This window comes from Carex rostrata, chromosome 26, assembly GCF_964058835.1.
Source record: "Carex rostrata chromosome 26, lpCarRost1.2, whole genome shotgun sequence".
Classification (NCBI taxonomy): domain Eukaryota; kingdom Viridiplantae; phylum Streptophyta; class Magnoliopsida; order Poales; family Cyperaceae; genus Carex; species Carex rostrata.
The window spans coordinates 3,970,541-3,993,511 of NC_135943.1; the positions used below are offsets into that span (position 1 = coordinate 3,970,541).

Genomic DNA, 22,971 nt, shown 5'->3' on the forward strand with positions numbered 1-22,971 from the left:
TGCCTGTTAGCAAATGTATTGCTCAATCAGTGTTACAAAAAAACGAGCAATTAGAAAACTTTGTTGCTGATTAGTACGAAATGGTAGCGCTATTAAAACGAACAGTGTATATGGTGAGAAATTTTACGGCCTCACACAACAAATTATCACCAAATATACTGGATTAAATATATACCATTAAGTGAACGATTGAGTTTCCTTATGATACTATTCTCAACAAAAAAATACAATTGAAGGCAATTGGTGGTCTTATCACCCCTGACCAAGTACACTCCTTAAGTGTCCACAAAAGAATATGAACGCGGATCATGTGCAAGAGTCTGCCAATCAATCACAAGTCAAAAAAGAAAATACTTAAAATAAGCATAAATGAGTCGAAGAAGTAAATGGCTTAGCATCATTAGTGGTGGGTTACTAAGATATCCTTAAAAATTAAAACATCATGGGCACATATTAATGGTTATTAGCAGTGTAACAAAATTCGGTTTATACAGCCGCATATAGACAAATGTCATGATTTGGAGTAAACAAGTATTGTTCAATATAGACAAATGTCATGATTTACCAATTATCATTTTGGTGCTTTATAGTTCAACTGATGTGTATTATGGGTTTTAAAACTAAAACTAGTGCCTTTTTAACATGGACAAAATTTTCAATGACAAACACCAATAGAAATTCCTATGGACCAATATGCACAAAAAACCAGTAAAAAGAAGTGCTTTTGTCACCTGCTCCTGTGAACGGAAGTACATAAACGGGGTGTACTGTAGGAAATTTGAAACCCTTGATGTATATATATCAGCATACCTGTTTAACATAATATCAAAATAAGTAAATGTGATCCCATGATTCCCATCTATCAAGGACTACTGGGTAGTAAATCTACAGGATTCTATGAATAGGATCGTCTTTTGAAATAATTATCCCTTCATTTGCTTCTCTTATGGTTCTATTAACTTCATTGCATGTAATTGTACCAACTAAAAGATTGATACTGAATCTAGGCATTCGTACTTGGGATTTATTCAGAAAAAAAAAAGGACAAAAAGGAACTGCTTTTTCCCCTGAAAAGAAAAAATCAAGGAAAAAATGAAACAAGCAAGAATCACTAACTTCTCAATTTGTCTTGTAAAGTGGCTTTTATCCCAAAGGCCTGCACGGGACAAGTAACCGAAATATGAGTAGGAAAAGTAAAATAATGAATCAAAAAGTATTTCACATATTAGTACCATACCTTAGGAAATATTGATTCATTATTGAGTTCTAATGTTATACCTCTTGTTGAAGAGCTCACCATCAGCCTCCAACAATGGTGCGATTTTTTCATCCAATCTTTGCATGACAATTAGTAGCTTTTGCATGCTCTCGGTCAATTCAAAATCATCCATATTTGTAGCCTCTATTGACTAAAAAATACATAGGTAAAAAATCTTTATGATAAAAAACATGCATGACAAAGGGCCCTGCATGTTTAACTTTCATGATAAAAATAATATTTACCTGAGAAGGTCGACAATTTTCTCGCCTTTGTGAAGCTAGACGAAGTTGATTAAACAAATCTCCAACAATTTCCTTTTGTTGTATGAGTTTCAATAAAGCTGACTTATGACCATGGCTTTTTATTATTGCATTAAACTGTAAATAAACAAGTTCAAGATCTAAGAAAAGAATTTCCTCAAAAAAAAAAAAAAAAAGAGAGAGAGAGATATTCAAGAAAATAAATAAACTAAACAGAGCAGGATGGTCAATAAGAAATACAAAGAGCGACATATTAGGCCGTTTCTTTAAAATGTTGGTAGGCAACAGATATCACATTGGTCATTAATCATTTTACTTCAGATAAACAAATTTAGTACAAGTAAATTGTTCAGTGAAAAATGTGCAAGGATTTGCTGAACACAAACTAATACAATAAGAAGTGATAATATAGACACAGCTGTATGGTACATGCCTGAACTAATTGCTGGCTGGATTTCGGCAAACTATGTTTCTGTAGTTCAAATCTTATTAGATCTGTTTTATTCTTAAAGTAGAGCTAAGCTCAAGATCCTACCTCGTCTTCTAATTCTCGACAAATCAAAGCAGTGCGCCATCTTAGGTGAACCTTAGATTGGCTAACATCAGTAAATATATGGTCACCAACATATAATATTTCATCTCCTTGCACATCTAGTGATTTCTCTATCATCTGAGCACTACCACCAGAATACAATCCCCCTTCAGAACATAAAACAATATTATTGTTATCTAAATAAATTTCATTTTATTCATTCATGTAAAATTATAAAACAATTATATTATAATGTTGTCAGTATTTTCATTCTAGGTTTGTTACTACCGAGGTTGCATACATCAACCTAGCTTTATTGGGTAAAATCCACCCAAGAAATTGCTAGTGCAGCTTGGCCTAATCGTTATCTTTTTAGATCTCAATGTGGAAATATTAAAAAATATATATCACCTGAACTTGCTTTAAAGCAAGGTCGCATCAAACCATCATCCGTCACGACTTCATACAATGGATTTGACATTTGAAAAAACTCGGGTTTCCTAGCTGACACTATTACCTAGATATAAAAAATATATATAAAGAACAAAAGTGTAAGACAGTGTCAGGTTTTTTGTGAATTGAACCAAAGTAGCAGCATATTTGCAAATAAAACCCCACATTAACACCCACCATAATTTGGTTATAGAGAAATCATTATCCAACCATTAGTAAAATGAAGTTCTCAAGTTGAACAAAAAATTGATTAGATTACTTCAGATTTTTTGCATTTACCTCATTAAAACTATTGATAAGTCTGTGTAAATTTAGAACCCACAGTTCGGTCAGTTTGTGCTCAGTGTAAACGAAAAAGAAAAAATAAAAAGGCTTAGAAGTGCTAAAGAGTAAAGTAGTCAATATTCAATGGAAAATGCCTACAATGTCAAACTAAGCTATGAGTTACGTGATTCTTACAAGGCGCTATTTCCAGAATGATAAAAGATTGTGTTTTTTTTGGTAATTGTAGATCTCCCCAAAATCAGATCCAACTGAAAAGCCATCCAAACTGTCCAAGTCTAAACACTCCGCCCCAATTAAAATTTGTGCAAATTGTCAATCACAGAAAAGCACCCCAGCTCAAAAAAATCAGGACATTATATGACCTGACATGAAGCTGCCAGATCATAATGAGAACCTGACTGGAGCCCAACAGCCTCTAACTGTAGTAGACTGGAAATTCAACCAAGCTGAATCTGCCGGAAATGACAAAACTAATAAAATCTACCTGAAACCAGACACAATTTTTTTTTTTGTTATAATCATAACATGAAATGAATCAATTGCAATGCCCAATTGACTTGACCTGGATACAACCTGACCAAAACCAGAACAGCCAAGGACTCAAATGTAACCAACCTTAATGACATAAGACCCTAGACAAGAAGAAGAAGAAACCTGACCCTATTTAACCTGGCCCACACAAGAATTGACATTGCAGTTATAAAAAGAAAAGTAATATTACATATAGTACAGGCATAGAGTGTCAATCAGCAACAAATTCAACAACAGTGAAATAAAATGCAGAGAAATGCTTGACAAAAACATACCATGTCAAAGAGATCTCTCCAAACCATGTCATTAGGAAGGAACTTATTGAAGGCATGATGCATCATTTTATTTGTGTAGTGATAATCGGAGTTTGTTATTAAAAGCAACCTTTTACCAGCCTGAGAAAAAGAAGCTTATAATAAATATTATAATAAATGACAATAACTACGAAATAAGGAAAAGTCAAGAACTGAGTTTGTAATTCAAACCAACCTCTTTTTGATCTAACAGAGCCAGAGGCAGCTCTGGATCGGGTTCTACAAATCTCTCAGGTGCAGCCATTATCTCACTCTACAAATTAAACAGAGTCGAAATAAACTAAAATTTGGTCAGGCCTTAAGAGATGGGTATCTACTGCTTGTTGAATGGTAATAAATACTCACCTTTAGTTGACCTTCGACATGTGCTCTAAATAGTGCTTTTTCAACAGCCTAAATAATTTGTAAAAATAAATAAGTCCAAGTTTTTAAATTGATACAAATTTAGCAATTGTGAAAGAAATATTTTTTATTGCCTTATAAAGCCCCTTATAATCAAGCGGTCCCAGTTCAGCTCGTACATCCCCTTGATCAAACTTATCAACCAGCTGTCAAAAAGGAAAGAAATCAACTTATTCAAAAGTAACTAAGATTATGTATTCCATGTTGAATTTCAGAAAATATGCTAATTCTTGCCCAAAATGCTAATTTTAACAGCATTAGAGAAAACAAAGTGCATAAATTCTCCACATTATTATTATGCTACAAAAAAATAAAAAGCATATCATATAATAATTACAAAGAATGGTGGATAAAAATAAAACTCAACCTGCATAAACATTACAGCTTCTGAAACAGAGAAAAGGGTATTAAGAAACTCCCATCGGCTCTGTTTCAAATCAACCAGCTCTCGCCCATATATTTCACTAATTAGAATGAAAAAAGTACATCAACATTTAAACATATATACATAATATATTAATATCAAAGGTACAAATATACCTGACAGCCTGAGTGGATAGCATTTTGGTGCCATGCATGGCCCTTTTAACATAGCCGAACCTATCGGCCTTGACCAAGTTTCCCTTTTCTTTATCAATAACCAAGCCTCTTATGACCTTTTAAAAAAAAGGGAGTATATCAAAACCAAAGCATACAGACTGCTGACAATAGGTAGTTTGAGTTGTAAGTAAAAATAAAAATAAAATAAAAAAATAACAATCAAATGAAAACAAATAGAAAACATACCAAGTCAGGATCAAATTGAAGATTGTCTACAGGAAAACCCATACTCTTTAGATTAGCCATTCCATAGTCATATGCTCGGCCTTCCCAAGCCTACATTGATACATTAAAATAACACCATTAATCAAAGCTTTAAATAGCGTTTATCATGTCATAGCGGAACAGCTAAAAAAAAGGGTGCTATGTCCATATTGCGCCGATAGCTTTTATGGTCCGAAAACGCTATAGCACGCTATTTAGAACCCTGCCATTCATAGATCCCTACTACAACTGGGAATTATCCTACAGAGAACCTTATATCTGTGTTCAAAATGCTGGCAATAAACTTGCAAGGTAAGAGTTAAAAGTAGAAATGTATAGCCCTGAATGTATACCCCTGCAAAAGTAGAAAAGATGTATACCCTAAAGAATATGAAATATATCCAATCTGCCCCTGAAAAAAATAACTTTATCCTCTGTATCCCTTCCTTCCCCATCACTACAAAACTAATTTTCCTTACTACTGTTCTTCGCATAAATGAGAGAGAATAGGAACGATTTTGGTGTAGAATATATTAAAAATGCCGGCATCTCAAATGGGCATGTTAAAAGGTTTGGTTATTGCTGCAAAGGCATAAAGGATACTGTAATTTCTCTGTAGGAACACAATTGACATATGTTTTGTTGTCTATCCTGCAGTTTTAAATGAGCCTAGTTTTTGATGCATGTGTTCAGAAAAAATGGAATTTTTCTAAGTACAAGACAAAGTGTATTCACTGTTCAACCTGAACACCTGCATTCAATCAATTCCGCAGGCAAGCAGTTCAGTCAGATCTGGATGCATGTGGTCAGATTTGCTCGTTCTTCTTGTACTTACAAATATATATATATATATATATATATATATATATATATATATATATATATTTGTGTTTTTTAAGCTATCTAAAATCAGAACTACTGAATTCATGCATTTCGAACATATTCTTAAAATTTTGAAAACCGGGATAAACTGGTTATTCATTTAAAACACGAGATAGACCCTAAAAATTCCAATTGACATATATTCCCTCCATCCATATTCTTCATATTTATCTTCTTCTTTTTTCATAAACATTGTGCAGAGGATTTTGATTGAAGATCAAATGAAGTTAAAACATTAGTACTGGTAAAACAACAGGCGGTAAGGTAACTATATATTCAAAATCAAAGATGGAGCATTTTTTTAGTACCATGACATTATAATGGACGAGTGTATAATCCATGTCATAGCCAATGGCACCAATTGACCTTAGATTTAGGGTCCTGGTACAAAATATTCCCCTAGGTGATTGCCTCACAGCCAGTGGATCCTACATCAGAGATGCCATCCAATAAGTAACAACTCAAAAGACAAAAAAGATAAACAATATAAAAAACCTGGCAATCTTATGCATCAAGCAAAAAAAAGGTGAGATAGAGACTTTTGTGAAAGCTCCACAAGCAAAATAGTCCAGTGATTTGAAGCACCCACAGGGACTAGGAAAAAAGAAAATTAAAATGATTATTCTGCCCTTAATTTGATCATCCCAACATGACTTCAGTTCAATTAGATTATATTGTGGCCATTTAAAATGATTTTCTCCACCAAATTCATCCTTTCCTTATAATGCCTTCTCTTCCTTGTACTATTTATAATTTCAGTGAACCTGCAACTTTTAACCGCCTCTCCATTAAGGAAAGAGGATGATGGAGAAGGCAGGCTTGTAAGAATAATAAAATCTAGACATGACAAAAAGCATTCTAATAGAATCCCCTTTTACTGTCAAATTCATGGGATATTTTTTCTGCAATAGAGGAAATGATGATGAACAATGGTTTTCATTTTTTGGAAAGACCTTATATAAAGAAAGAAAATATGAAATGTTGCTGAAGCTTAAACAAAATTAGACAACACATGGAATTGGCCTCTAGAGCTTTGCACTTTGTTTAATGTAGACCCATAAAAAATTTCTCATTCTATTTAACTCCTCAAACATTTTATTCTACTTTAAATCAATGTTAAAATTACAAAGTCCAGATCTTATTAATTCATCTAAATTTACTAAATTTGGACCACAAACCATGTAATCAGAGATCTAAGTATAGTGTTCAATTTTGTATTTAAATTAGTGCTGTTGTTATACGTGCTGCAGTACCATGAGTGGGGTCATTAGTAAAGTGTAGAGACTTAATTAATGAGCACTTTGATGACTATGTTATACAACATTTCTAACATAAGTAACAGAATGTCCAGTATAACGAATACCATAGATTCAGGGCATGATCGAACAACGCAAACACTTTGGGCATATTTTAGGTATTCCTCATAAAAATAACAACAAAAATTACAGTAAATGGAAGAAAATGAGAGAGTTTGTACAGCAATTCTCAAGTGGTGAAGCAAGGCCTCGGCCTCTTTAGCTTCTTTCATGGCTATCTCTTCAATTGGTCCTCCTATTTTATCAACTAAATGACAAAATAAAAAGCTCAAATGGACAAATTGAATATTATCATGTGCAAGCCCTCTACAAGACCAAAAATTCCTATTTACACCCTGAAAAACAAGATTTACCTCACAAAGCCCCTGAGAAAAGATCAAAGATTGGAGGGGGCATACCAGACCTTCAAAAATCCAAATACAAAAAAAAAAAAAAAAAAGTAGGCTGCGCTATAGCTATCTTAGGTAAACAGTATAACCAAAATTCTGGATAGTCCAAAAATAAGTGTTGTTCTCATAAATTAGAAACTCTTAGTAGTGTATCTCAGCGCATTCAGTTCATTTCAGGGCTCTCATTTCTTATGATACTTAAACTTGTTTCTTTCTCTCTTTGTTTTTCCAATTTTATTTCCTCTGTATTTTAAAACATCATGCTATGCTTTTGTTATCTCAGTAGTCAGGATACTTTTCATCTAGTTTAGTAATTGCACAACTTAATTACCATAACTCACTTCAAGGAGTTATTGCTGGCTATACCTAGTAAACTCCTCAGTCCTCAATCAGTTTTAATTATTCCAAAGTACTAAAGACCTTCAAGGGAATCACCTCTCTTGTTGACCAAAAATTACAAAAAAGAAAAAAAAAATACACAAAAAGGCCCTACCTTATCATCTAAATCCAGACCACTCTAAAGCAGTGTTGTAAATAACGGTATGTGGCTATCGGACGGACAGGGTACCACCAAGCGATTAATCAGGAATAATCGGAAATAATCGGCCATAATTGGAAATAATCGGCCGATTAATCGGAAAAATCCATGCCTAAACGGACGTTTTTTATAACACTGCTCTAAAGCAAATACCTATTAGGTAATCTCCTAAACCAAAACTTCTTATTCCCACTTGGATGTTCCAAATTCAACAATGCCTCAAACAAACTCTTTCTTCATATTGACTAACAAATAACGAGTACGGATTCATAAAGTAAGTGTAACCCAATCCCCGACCTTATCTCTAGCATTTATTCCACTTTATTACTTCAATATCTCTTATTCCGAAAACTCACCGAAGGCCTGGAGGTGCTCTCTTTTCACATTCAAGTCCCCCTTGGTGCTCTCTCCTAAATAATCCACGTCAGACTTGGCCGATGACGTAACGGAGAACACATCCCCTCCTTCCACCGACACCCCGGGCCCACCCGCCTTCTTCGCATCGATTACTGAGCAACAGAGAGAACAATATCTTTGTCTCTCTTTTCCAATAGCAATAGGAATTGAGAATGATCGTTTGAATGGTCGTATGGTGGAGAGATTTGGTTTTGAAATGATAAATTTAGGTTCCGAGAGGGGATGTTTTATGAAAAATTCGATTAAATCCGCCATTTTTGGTGGAGAAGTGCTGGAGAGGAGTGAGAATTCAGCTCGTGGTCGTGAGAGAATAAGACAGGGAATGAAGAATTATTCGGTGCGTAATAAGGGTTTAGTTTTGAGTTCTCTCCAGTTTTGTCGTACTGGACGAGATTGGGTATTGTCCAAAGCTAAGCTTAAAAGTCTGATTTGCATTGAGATTTGTGCAAACATATTTTAAAATTAATAAATTTAAATTAATTCTTGAATGAGATTTTAAAATTAATAAATTTAAATTAAGTCTGATTTATATTGAGATTTGCATTGAGATTTGTGCAAACGATTTTTGATGCAGATTGGACGGTTTAGGTCCGGCTTTGGATGAGATTTTGTCCAAAGCAGTTTGGACAAAACCTCCACCCGTACTGGACAATGGGTAATAGTTTAAGGGAGCAGTTTAACTTCATGCAGCGTATGAACCATATGCAGCGCTGCTTTAATGTTATAGTCCGTATGCTGCATAAAGCCAAAATTGCTCTGTTACAATTTTTACCCCTGACAATTTGTTTAGCCAGAATCAAGTTGAGACCAACAAATTTATTTTCACAATCATAATAATTAATAAAAAAAATCAAAAGACTTAAATAAAATTTAAAAAAGTAAAGTTATAAATACATTTTTTGCAAGTTTAAGTAGCAATTTAAACGTGATTTTGACGATATTTTTTTAACAATCTTAGTATATATTTTTTATACAACATGATATATTTTCTTAATTTGATAGTATTTAAATAATTAAAATTATTTGACGGGCAATAAAATATACATTAAAACTCATCATATACGTTAATTATAATGTTAGATTTCAAATTTAAAATGTTACATATGATCATTAATTATCAAAATTATGAAGAAAATTTGTTGTCCAAGTAATCCTCAATTTTAACAAAATCGATACTAAAAGTAGCAACATTATATTAGTAAATAACCCAAAACTTACCACAAAAGCAGCAAATCTTGACATAATAGCAATTAAAAAGTAAAATTCGGCCAGATACACTGAATGACACAATCTTTTTACTTGATTCTCACATTTATTATCCCAATAGAAAGGAACCCTTATTCAAAAAGTTTCCCAAATAGAATAAATTATGCATAGAAAATCGTAAATTTACACCATAATTGGAATTTTTTTTTATAAACCATAATTAGAAAAAAAGATTTTTATGAAACCAACGTGATTTGTTTTTTTACAAAAACCATAAGAACTAAAATGTCATTTCGGTTCCGAAAAATCTTTTTTTTAGGACCGAAATGATAATTCGGTCCCAGATACTTTTACAATTTTTCAACATATTTTTTTCTCGAAATTTGTGAAAACGGTTGGGACCGAAATGTCATTTCGGTCCAAAAAAAAAAAAAGAGAGAGACTAAAATGACATTTCGATTCTTATAGTTTTTATAAAAAAAAAAAAATAATCATGTTAGTTTCATAAAACACTTTTTTCTAATTATGATTATAAAAAAAAAATTCAATAGAAAGGATCCCTTATGAAAGTTTCCCAAATAGTATAAATTATGCATAGAAAATCTTAAATTTTACACCATAATTGCATCTCGTAACCCCAAAATGAACCCCAACCTGATCCAGTGACATCCTATTCGAGGTCAACTTATTGATTTTTTATATTTTTAATGCGGTCAACATCTTGATTTCCAGCAAATTTCCTCTCCCTCTCTCTCCCTTGTCCCAAATCATCTTCCCCCCCTATTTCCATGAAATACCAACACAACTAAAAATTGTTTCAAAACTAGTCCTTGGATTATTAAAAATGAAGACAGGTTTCTTCATTGTATTCCTTGTGACCATAGGCTCATGCATTGCAACCTACATTCTCCTAACAACTTTACCCGGACCCACAATCGCACCCGAATCCTCCTACATCAACTATATTGATCCGGTAGTCTCGATGCCGGACGAGGTCAAGAGCTTGGCAATGGCCCCACTGAGACCATTCCACGTGGCCTTGACAGCAACAGCCGACCCGTACAGTAGGTGGCAGTCCCGTATAATGTATTACTGGTACAAAGCGATAAAGGCGCAGCCCGATGGGTCGGCTGAAATGGGCGGGTTTACGCGTGTTCTTCACACAGGAAAACCCGACAGGTTGATGGATGAAATACCCACTTTTGTTGTGGACCCGCTACCGCCCGGCGTGGACCGGGTAAGCATTCTCTCTCTCTACTTGGAATAATTAGCTACATTTTTATTTATTTGATATGTATTTCTTCCACCTTACTTCCACTTTGATCAAAATACATAATTAATGGAATAAGATAAACATGAAATTTTGCCTCATAACAGTTAACTAGTACAACTCTTTTTGTTATTCATGATAATCTGGTATACAATCTAAAATTCAAAAATTTCTCAGGCCCCTTTGTCTCTCTTCAGATTTACTTGAGCAATACAGTTAAGCGTATAATCTAATTAGTCTTCTGTACCAGAGCAAAAGAGAAGGTTCACAAAATGAAATATTGAATGTGTGCTAATTGTTAAAGTTTGTTGCCACTAATTAATTCGCAGAATCTAAAGAAAATTGATGCAACTATTTAGTATTTATATCTGCACACCAGTACCAGGAAATAATTTTCAAGTTTCATTTAAAAGCACAGTTAGTACCAGTGTAGTAATATTCGGTCAATTCGGTCGAATATTCATATTCGGTTGCAATTAAAATAGAAAATTCATATTCGGTCCGAATATGCGGTTTAGAACATATTAACAGTGATAAAGTACTGGTTTAGAATATATTAATAGTGGTTTATACTACATATTACCGGTTTAGAATATATTAATAGTGGTTTATACTACATATTACCGGTTTAGAGTATATTAACAGTAGTTTATACCATATATTATCATATACTTATTTATATATATATAAATTCTCATTTAAAATCTGCACATATAAGTCTGCATAAAAATCTGCATATGCAATTGCATACCGCATATACGGTATGCAGTGGTTTTCCGTGTAAACCGAATATTAAAACTCCGGTTGGTACTGTCAAGCATAGGCCTCAAACGGGCTGTGTTATGAAATTTTTTAAGTTCCAATAGCACAATTGATTGTGTATTGGGTATTGTGATTTGTGAAGGTTGGTTGGGTCGTAAATGGGCTTTGTTATGGTGATTCGGTGACAATTTCTATCTCCTTAATTTCAAATTCCAACATAGAGTAGAACTATAATGTTGTTAAGCTCATCACGGTGTTTGGCGAGCTTAACTCCAAAATTCATCAAATCAGTTTCAAATGATGAATTTGAACCGTTGGAATTCATCTATCTTACGTGTGATGTGTCTACATGTAAAATTTTTAAACATTCGAATTAGTTTAGTATAAAGTCAATTGGTCAAAATTAAAAGGTTAATAAATTTATTTTAGTGCATTCAATTTTTGAACTTTTTTTTTTTTTTTTAGGAGAAATAGGGGTCATATGCCCATATTTGATTGATTGTAAAAAACGGTTACAGAGATTGTATCCCATGATAAAACACAAAAAATGCTCAATACAGTTGAGCGCGAAATGACAGAAAATGAAGATGCAGAAAATAAAGATAAAGAAAATAAAGTAGAAAACATAAATGTAAATTGCTAATGAATTGCGTAACTAGTTCCTCCAGTTCAACTTTTTGTAAGTTCCAGACTGACTGTACCAGTTCGGTACCAGTTTAGCCTACTGAGCCCGCTTTGCTGGTTCTCTTTCTTTTTGTTCCTGTGACTTCATTTCTCGCTTATTCCTCGCCTTGCTGCTCTCTCTGTACCAGTCGTACCGGTTTCTCATAAAAGTTAAGGTTAGTGACAATTTCTTCCATTAATTCTTCCGTAGGCTTCTGTGAGTCTGTGAAACATCTGTTGCATCTTTCTCGCCAAACTACGAATTGCATGATCACTGTTGCTGATTTATGTGTTGAGGTCATTGTCTGAATTGTATCAGCAGTAATGAACTTCGCTTGCAGCGGTGGCCATCTCTGACATGGCTTCTTCAGTTTGAGATCCCCATACAATTTTATGATATAGGGGCAATCCTGGAAGATATGTTTGACCGTTTCTCTCTTCCTTTTGCAGAAAACACACCTACTTGCCATTACCCAGCCTCTCTTTTGGAGATTGTCATGTGTTAAAATTTTGTTCTGTGCTGCTAACCAACCAAAAATTATCATCCTCGGTGGAGCCTTGATCTTCCAAATTTCTGAAATTCTTTTGAGTATCTTTGGGCCCCCCTTGAGTTGCAGATATGCAGATTTTACTGTGAAGTGCCCTGTTGTGTTCCATCTCCAAATCAGATCATCTCTGATCCCTGGCTGAAGGTGTAAGTGTGCCAATTGTTCACGTAAGATTGGTCGGTTCGGTTTAAAAATTTAGACTTTTTAAAATCTACATGTGAAATTTAGACTTTTTAAAAATTTAGTTTAGTAAAATCAGATTTTTAAAAATTTCACATGTAGATTTTAAAAAGTCTAAATTTTAAAAAGCCTTAATTCGAATGCCAGATTTTTAAACATCTCTGATCCAAATCAGATCATACTTGAAATTTGGTCGGTTCGGTTTAGTCGATTTTAAAAAGTCTAAATTTAAACCAAAAAACTGACCATTTAAACTGAATTTTTTTGGTTCAATTGAAAACCGAATAAACCGAACCATTTAAACACCCCCTACTCGTTGGTGTTTTAATATAGAAGAACTAATATAGTGATAAAGACAATGCTTTCCGTGTGAGATATTGTAGATTTGAAATTCAGATGTAGAATTTTTTGTTGATATTAAAATAGTTGGATTCACCTCCAACTTTACTAATATATATATATATATATATATAGAAATAGCCGAAATTTATATTTCTACCATCTTAAAGAAAAAAAATAAACCCATTAACCCTTTTTTTGTGAGAATTTCAGAAATACCATAGTCGTTGTTTGAAACAGCGACCCATAATTGGCCGTTTTTTTTAGTTACCAGCCAAATAATTTAGAATTAAATGAATACCACCCGAATAATCAGATTTCAGATTCCGCCACGTTCGCACCATGGATCTGCGGACAGATCGCTAACCCGTTCGCGAAATGGATCTGCGGACTGACCCGTTCGCACCATGGATATGCGCACCGACCCGTTCGCACCATGGATATCCGAACAGGTCATCGGGAGCGGGTCAGGTTGGGAGCGGGTCAGTTGAGCAGGTCAGGAATGTGTTAGTCCGCAAATCCATTACGCGACCACGTGCGCAGATCCATGGTGCGAACGGGTCATCGGGAGCGGGTTAGGTGGGGAGTGGGTCAGGTCGGGAACGGGTTAGTCCGCAAATCCATTACGCAAACGGGTGGCGATCCGTCCGCAGATTCATAGTGCGAACGTGGCGAAATCTTAAATTTAGTAATTCGGGTGGTATTCATTTAATTCTAATTTATTGGGTGGTAACTAAAAAAAACGACCCATATAACTGGTGGGTCGTTATTGGGTCTTTGTCTTATTTTTAACCATACCCTTTATATACTTTTTTTAGGACTCAGTCTATTAAATTAGTAGTAGGGCCCAATATATTCAATAAAAAAACTTGAATGACTCAAATTAGTGGGACCCATTTGATCAATTATGTTTAGTAAACCAATAAACAATCACTTTCCCTTCACGCAACCAATAAAACATTTACAAGTAGTGAAGCCCACTAATTACTTATTGTACATAATTGATCAATTGACTTGATGTCGTTTGAAATATAAAAAGTAATGGAGTCCACAAGAAAATTTGAAATCGTGCTGAGAAAAAGGAAAAAAGGTCGCCATTTCAAATGGCGAACCATTTATCGAGTCATCATTTGTTTTTGAATTCTGACGAAAAAGGGTTTAATGGGTTTATTTTTTTTTTAAGATGGTAAAAATAAAATTTGGGAGAACAGAATAAAAAAAAAGATTGGAAAGCTGAATAATATAATTATAATGTAGTGTAATTTTGTTTTATAAAGAAGACGGCAAAATATTAATGCATGTAAAAATTATAAAATGTAATAAATAAAATTATAAAATTTCAATTTATAGAGAGCTTAGCCCTCTTTTTCCTCATTATTCTTCGCCCCTGCAGTGATAATCGCACTCAACGATTACCTGCCACTCGTTGAAAGTAAAATTTAATTAAGGGTATGTTCGGTGTCAAAAAGGGAATAAGAACGGAAATGAGATTGAAAAAAATTGAGCTGTTAAAATGTTGTGTGCGTGGAGAAAAAAAAATGAACTCAAAATGAATTTCTTTTTTCGCACGCACACAGTATTTTGCTGAAAAGACCCTAAAAGTGGAATCTCATAGTGACAACCATTAACAAGATTAATTATCCGGGTCAATCAAGATAGAAGTTTTCCATGCGTACTCCACTTTAGTCCAAGAGAGGATTAGATAATTAGACATGCAAAAAATAGTGAGGTGATCACCTTCCTTTTCCTGATTGTTGGTCTGGCCTTTTGATAATTTATTTTGTTTGTTTCTAATTTATTCTAAGCACTCTAGCACCCTCACTTTATATATAGAGGTGTTTGGCATTCCAATTTTCTTTTGGAATTAGATGGAAAAAGGGATCTTTCTAAAAAATATAAATAAAAAAGTCAAAATTTAGTGGAATAGAGAAGCAGATGGGGAATAAAAGATGGAAAATTTTATTCAATCTCTTAGGTGGAAGAATAGATTATATAGAAGAATTTTTTTTCTTCCGCCTTACATTACAGTACTATGCATTTTTTTATTAGTCTTTGATTATTATTTTATGACTAGAGATCAATGATAATAATAACATTATCGTGAGGGTACAATATTTTGTAAAGTGCAAATTGGTCTGTGCTATATGAAACTATATTTATGTTTTCAAAGTTTAAATAGTTGATTTGAATCGCTTAACATAAATTTCATGTGAAAATGCACTTGGAGACCAAATTTTATATATTTAAGAATTTATTTTACTATTTTGTTTAAATAGACAAAAAATTCACTACTTTCAAATAGTTCAAAATTTTTAGATAAGGTGATTTTCTACCTATCTAAAATATTAGTAAAAGAAATTTGAAAAAAAAAATGTAACCTAATATATTTTTATATGAAGATCATGTTAAACAATTTTGATCGATTGTTTGAGCTTTGTAAACTGAGATATAGATCAATAGCACGGACCATTCTGCACTTTGCAAAGTACAATACTCCCATTCATAACATAATCATCATTATTATTATTGTTGTTGTTTTTTATTGTCACTGTCATTAATACATTTTTAATATTAACAATATAATATTGAAATATTTCTTTTATTATTATTATTTGCATCATCATTGGTATGAACATCATCATCATCATTATTACTTTTTTTTTATAAAAGTTAGTGAGCCATGGCTCACCAACGCATTATTACTTCTTATTATCTTTAGCATTCTCAGTAACACTAATATGTTATGATATATTATTACTTTTTAGTTTTTATACTATCAATATCATTGTCCTTATACTTATCTTTATCATTATGACATTACTATTATATTATTAATATCGAGTAGAACTAGGGTGTTCTTAAGTTCACTAAGTCTCTTGATGAACTCAAGACTAAAACTCGTATAATCGGTTTCAAATGACGAATCTGAATCATTGAAAACTGTCTACATTACGAGTAATGTGTCTAAATATGAAAATTTTAAACATTCGAATTAATTTAGTATAAAGTTAAAAAAGGTTAATAAATTAATTTTAATGCATTCATTTTTTGAACATTTTTTAACCGCTTGACTTTATACTAAATTAATTGGAATGTTTAAAATTTTCACATGTAACGGTTCGGATTCGTCATTTAAAGCCGATTTGATGGATTTTAAACTTGAGTTTATCAAGAGACTTGGTGAACTTAAAAACACCTTAGTTCTACTCATTAATATCATCATTATCATTATATTGCTTCTAAATTTTTATTTTTTTCGCATACTTATAGAAAATTATAAGAGTGAGTCTATGGTACTATGCATAGTACGGATTGGTCTGTAATACGGATTAATATTTTTAGTTTCAAAATTCTAACAGTCGATTTGAACCGTTCAACATGATTCCCATATAAATATGTACTTGCTTATCGAATTTTATATTTTTAGAATTTTTTTACTCTATTTTAAGATAGGTAGAAATTCACTTGATCTGAAAAATTATGAACCATTCAAAAACAGTGTTATCTATCTTAAAAAATAGTAAACAAATTATAAAAAAATATAAAATTCGGTTTGTAAGTACATATTCATAAGAGAATCATGTTGAACGGTTTGAATCAACTGTTAAAATTTTCAAAATAAAAACATTGATATATATTACAGACTAGTCCGTACTATACATAGAACCATAGACTCACTCAAATAATAATAATACTTAATTTAAGTATATTATAATATTTATTAGATATTGTAAAAAATTAAAATAAGTTTCCGTATAGAATCAATACTTTCATCGTTCAAAGTTGTACCAAAAAAACATTACAAAAATTAGAATAGAGTGGAAGCTTGTTGGTAAGATATCTTATTCGGTTCTTTCACGAGTCTGCATCGTTTGTAGTAACTTAAAATAATATTTTTGAGTTAATGCATCTTAATTGTCTGATTTTAAACAATGTCAATTCGTTCTTGGTCTATAATGCATGAAGTTCTTTATTACTAGTATGAATCTAATATGTACAGATTTTAAAATGAATTAGACGATTCAGATGTATTAATTCAAAAGATTATTTTTTGAGTTAATGCAATGGTTACGAATTCGTTTTTCCACCTTATTCTGAAATCTGCGTGATGGGTTACTGTTTCCTTTAGATTGGGTCTATGTATAGCAGTGTTTTAAATAGCGCGCTATAGCGCCGCTATAGCGTTTTCCGACCAAAAAAGCTATGGCGCTATGCCCAAATAGCGCCGCTATAGCGCGCTATTCCGCGCTATAGCGCCGCTATTTGAGCATAGCGCGATTTTTTTAACCCGTACGCTATTTCGCGATAAACGCTATTTAAACCATTGATGTATAGTGAGTTGCTATATTTTCTTATAGACAAATTTCGACGCAAATAACCCAAAAAACAAAATGGATATGTGGCTATATTAAAAAAAATAGATATGTGGCTGGGATCGGAACGGAGTTAGATTCTCGAATTATGAGGATCAAATATATATGAAACTAATTATATAAAAAAAAATCAGCGAAAAAATATAGATTAATTTAATAAGAGGAGGGATCGGATAACACTGTTTGTTGGTGACATCGGATGACAATGTCCATTTTCGAAGTTTTAAAGTCCAAATAGTCGATCCAAACCATTCAATATGATGGATATATTAAAATCTACTTGCAGATCAAATTTTAAATTTTTTTGAATTTTTTTACTATTTATTAAGTATTTAACAAAATCGCTATATTCAAACCATTGAATTTTTGTACCCATCTGAATAAACCCAAAAAAAATTCAGAAAAATGTAAAATTTGATCTGCAAGCACATTTTAACATATCCATCAAGTTGAATGATTTGGATCGACTGTTTGGACTTTGAAAATGGACGGTGTCATCCGATGTCACCAAAAAACGGTGTCATCCGATCCCTCCTCATTTAATAATACTATGACATTTTTGTAAAATCATAACACCAATGATGTTTATTAATGAAACTTGAAGGTTTAATCTCTATTTTTTTCTAAAAAAAAATATTATGACATTTTACTCTAAAAATCATATATAAATACAAAAAAAGGACTCAATTGATCTTTATTCTTTCATCTTCAATCTGCTCCTGACTGGACTTGACTTAAGGGCGTGCTCCAGAAACCGGTCGCGCAAAGGAAGGGGACGGGAGGCGAAGGAAAGAAGTTGGAGCGCGTGTTACTCCCTCTACACCTCGAATTAGAGGGGACGAATTTCACCGCTTTGTACGCTGATTTCCCCCTGCCACAGTGCCGTTTCCCTTCCTCTCCTCTCCGATTTTCTCATTTTTGAAGTGAGTAAACGAGGCGGACAGCTCCGGTCTGAAAACGTGTCCCCTCCCTTCCCTTTAATGAGTGATTTCTTCCCCGATTGGAGCACACCCTTACATCAGTTGCTCACTTCCTCCCAATGGGACTATCTGTCCTTTTATTTTTCTTTCCTAAAAAAAAACTTGACACTGTGGATGTGGAACTATCAAGTATCAATAGATCAAATTCAGACCTACTTCTAGTATAATTTAAACAAGATTCATATTCTTATCATTTATTGCAGTGGATTTCAAATAAGATTCAGATCATATTCGATTATTTTAGTTGTCTAAAATAACAAAATACATCCGTACATGAGCAAATCTAATTATTTTATACTATAAATGTACATATTAAATATACGACCATACGATCTGCTTTGGCACGAATTTTAATGAATTTCGTGTATTTCATGTCGAACCGGATTGGTCCGGATTCTGATCAAACAATTCGGATCCAAACTCTAAATTTGAGTTACCTAAGGCTCAGCTCCAGACAGGGGTATGCGGAAGGAGAGAACGACAAATTCTATGTGCAGAGATGAGAACTCGCAAAATTTGAACTAACCAGATGAACTCACTTGCTATAGAAGAGGAGAATCAGAAAGAGAACGAAGAGAAACAAAAGAGAACACACACTCTTCAGAGGAGATGACGAGGACCAACCCGAGTTAGACTTGGATTCGGGTTCAGACTCATTTTGAGAAGCGTGCAGCAGTTATTTAAGAGATCATATTTTGAGGATTTACCAACCATATTTTCTAGAAATATTAATGGTTGTTTACATTTCCTAGATATCTCTTAATATTTATTTACATTTCCTAAATTTATATTTCCTAAGTTGTCATTTATGTTTTCTTAATTCTTAAGTTACAACTTACAAATCAATCCCTCCTTATGGCTATAAAAGGAAACTATTTTGTAAGAAAAAGACAACTTTTGATCAATATATTTTTTTTTTGAGAGAGTTTTATACTCGCATTTTGCTATTTAGCATATCTTTGTTACTATTTCACTAAACCGAGTTCGAGATCCGTCACTAACGGAGTTGAGATCCGGGACCGAAATTGCATTAGGAGAGCAACAAGAAAATTTTAACAAAATCTACCGCTCCTGATTTAAAATGTAAAATTTAGAGTAGAACTAGGGTGCTCTTAAGCTCACCAAAGTTTTGGTGAGCTTAACTCTAAAACTCATCAAATCGATTTCAAATGACGAATCTGAACCGTTGAAGCCCGCCTACCTTACGTGTGATGCATGTACATGTGAAATTTTTAAACATTCGAATTAATTTAGTATAAAGTCAAGCGGTCAAAAAACGTTCAAAAATGAATGCACTAAAATTAATTTATTAACCTTCTAATTTTGACCGCTTGACTTAATACTAAATTAATTCGAATGTTTAAAAATTTCACATGTACATGCATCACACGTAAGGTAGACGGATTTCAACGATTCAGATTCGTCATTTGAAATCGATTTGATGAGTTTTAGAGTTAAGCTTATCAAAACTTTGGTGAGCTTAGAGCACCCTAGTTCTACTCTAAATTTTACTGTTTGAAAGATTGTTACCTCCGTCGTCCAGTTCCCTTTTCTTTAAGAATTTTTCCTAAAATACTTGAACATAGCCTAAAAATCCGGACTCGAATGATCACACGTCTATAAGCCATGTCCGATTTACTGATTTTCTGTGTCGCTCTTTCTCCTTTTCGTTGTGCAAAAGGCTTGTTGAGCGCATTAATTTCTTGCTACATTAAAGTTTGCACGATCTAGACGCTACAAACATAACACTAGTGGGGCCCGCACCCATGTGCGCCTGGGGAATACATGCAGCGTACAGCGTACTCCTGTCTACAAAGATCGACCAATCAGGATCGTAAAATTCGTAACCTTCATTGACCGAGTTTTGTCCGAAGGTTATGAATTGAACGATCATATCCAAGACAATCGATATGCATTAGAATTCGTGCGAATAAAAACCATCCCTCGGGATTTTGACAGATTTGATGATTGAGATTCGTATTTGGATAAGTCTTTGTCCAATAATTTTTTAGAGTCAAGGCTATTATAACATAAGTGTTTCTTTAGTCGTAATACAGGGACGGAACTAGAAATTCATAATAAAGAGTGATAAAGTTAAAATTAATGAAACGATATTGTTGGTAGAAAGAGGAGGGTTCAAATGCACCCAAATTTTTGTGTATTCAAATGTATTCTATTTTTCAAATTCTTTTTCTCTGTTTTCAAAGTCCGAATAGTCAATCCGAACCGTTAGATGCGATCTATATATTAAGATGTGCTTGGAGACCAAATTTTACATTTTTTGAATTTTTTTACTATTTATTAAGTCACTTTGAAAATCGCTGATTTTACATTTTCTGGACCATTGGATCAGCGATTTTCAAAGTGGTTTAATAAATAGTAAAAAAAATTCCAAAAAATGTAAAATTTGGTCTCCAAGCACATCTTAATATATAGATCGCATCTAACGGTTCGGATTGACTATTAGGACTTTGAAAACAGAGAAAAATGATTTGAAAGATAGAGTGCATTTGGGTGCATTTGAATCCTCCTCTGGTAGAAATTGAATTCAAGTTCTTTACAATAAGAAAATAAACTTTGACCACTATGCTACATGTAGAGATGTGATATTTTATAAGAGAGATTAGGCTATATAAAACATTCGGAAAAAATATAATTTAATTAAATATCAAAATACATAACTAAAATTTTCAAATTATTGAGTGCCTTAGCATCCGTACGAGTAAATGTAGATCCGCCCCTGTAGTGATGTTAATTATAAAATTCATCAAATAAGTTTTAAATAACGAATTCAAAGTTTTTTGAGAGCATGAATGTTATAATATTATTGTTATTTTAGTTGTAGTGATATTGATTTAAAAATATATCAAATAAACTTTAAATAACGAATCCAAATCGTTACAACCAGTTCACTTTACGAGTGATACATTTACAATGCAAAATTTTAAAATTTATTTTGTATGAAATTAACAGTAAATAAATAATAAATGCACTAAAATAAGATCAGTCTGAACGAGTTTTTTTTATTGTTGTTTGAAGTTCATTTAATGAATTTTGGAGTCAGTATTGATATGGATGAAATATCAATGATGTTATAATAGTCAGACTCGCCCTTTGGATAAAAAAAACTCCACCCAATATGTACTTTTTTTTTTTTTGCCGTGTTTTATCCGCGTGATCTGAATCCTGCGGTTACGAGTTTCTTAGTATGAGTCTGATCTTGGAGGCAAATAGGCAATCAAGAACCGGTATTATCAAATCTAATTTCCTAAACCCCTATAAATATTATTAATCACACATACATCTTAGCAAAGGGGTTCTATATACTTTAAATGTATATAAGCTATGTTTTGAATATAAGAATATATCAAATTTGTTCTGAAATTCTATCTCTACTTTAAATGTAATATTGAATATTGTACAGTAATTATTTATTCTTATCTGGATAAAATAGTTTGACAACCGTACTTTACAAAATTGTAAACATTTTATCTGTAGTGTTTTCTATTTTTTTTAATAATATTTTTAATAGTTAGTTCAATTTAAACCCAAATTATCTCGTAACATTTTCACTTATGACCTCATACCCAGTTCTCTCAAATTCATATTTAATTAGATAATCCCACAAATAATACAAAATTTACAACCGCCTATGTTCTTTTGACTACTTTCTGACCAAATTAACATGGGTGGATTACATGATGTACATCACAATCCACCAATGGATTGATCAAACCAGTCAATTAATTATTCAAACCTCCATCATAATCCACCAATGGATTGATCAAACCAGTCAATTATTCAAACCTCCATTTACCAACTGCTTCAACGACCAAAACAACTTTTAGACGCAACTGAAGCTATCCTTTGTCGGGTCCAGTTACTAGGTATTTGGAGATGAGCTTGGATCCATTAATGTTATTTCCTTAGTTGGTCTCTGTCTGTTTTGAAAAAGAACCACCAAAAATCATAAATTTATGAACATGTATAAATTCTATGACATAAGCTTCTCAATCATTCAATAACATGTACTGATGTACACCTTTGCGTGTATTTGTATATTATCTCCATTTTTTATTTTGTCTGCCATTATCAATTTGAATATTAGCACTCCACTGCAGCAGTGGTTACATAAATGGTGTTGTCCAGTCATTGTTTTCAAGAGAGATAAATTCTCCCGCTAGAAAGTCAACGACAATTGATCTAAAGTTCTGAACGGAAGTCTGTTCATTGTCCTCTGCGGTTGGAACGAAATGGAGAGATTCT

General features: G+C 32.9%; 1 protein-coding gene and 1 pseudogene across 1 annotated transcript; one reads left to right on the top strand and one right to left on the bottom strand.

Moving 5' to 3' along the window:
- Nucleotides 1-61: 61 nt before the first annotated feature.
- On the bottom strand, nt 62-8,713 carry LOC144544503 (HAD-superfamily hydrolase, subfamily IG, 5'-nucleotidase). The gene is made up of 17 exons (XM_078293023.1): nt 8,324-8,713; nt 7,202-7,287; nt 6,033-6,152; nt 4,825-4,914; nt 4,579-4,694; nt 4,406-4,502; nt 4,113-4,184; nt 3,982-4,029; nt 3,812-3,889; nt 3,598-3,717; nt 2,465-2,570; nt 2,057-2,220; nt 1,504-1,638; nt 1,276-1,409; nt 1,117-1,176; nt 732-810; nt 62-320 (listed from the first exon to the last, which is right to left on the bottom strand). The coding sequence occupies exons 1-17, from the start codon at nt 8,637-8,639 to the stop codon at nt 276-278; spliced, it is 1,866 nt and encodes a 621-aa protein (XP_078149149.1). The 5' UTR covers nt 8,640-8,713; the 3' UTR covers nt 62-275.
- A 1,721-nt stretch (nt 8,714-10,434) lies between these two features.
- On the top strand, nt 10,435-12,791 carry LOC144544103 (hydroxyproline O-arabinosyltransferase 3 pseudogene; annotated as a pseudogene).
- Nucleotides 12,792-22,971: the final 10,180 nt, after the last annotated feature.

What these genes read in the sequence shown, in the direction of transcription:
- LOC144544503 (XM_078293023.1), bottom strand. Translation starts at nt 8,639, where the DNA reads ATGGCGGATTTAATCGAATTTTTCATAAAACATCCCCTCTCGGAACCT. An exon ending in CTATCCACTCAGGCTGTCAG is followed by an intron (nt 4,503 to 4,578) that starts GTATATTTGTAC and finishes CATTCTAATTAG; the next exon opens with TGAAATATATGGGCGAGAGC. An exon ending in ATTATAAGGGGCTTTATAAG is followed by an intron (nt 4,030 to 4,112) that starts GCAATAAAAAAT and finishes CAAATTATTTAG; the next exon opens with GCTGTTGAAAAAGCACTATT.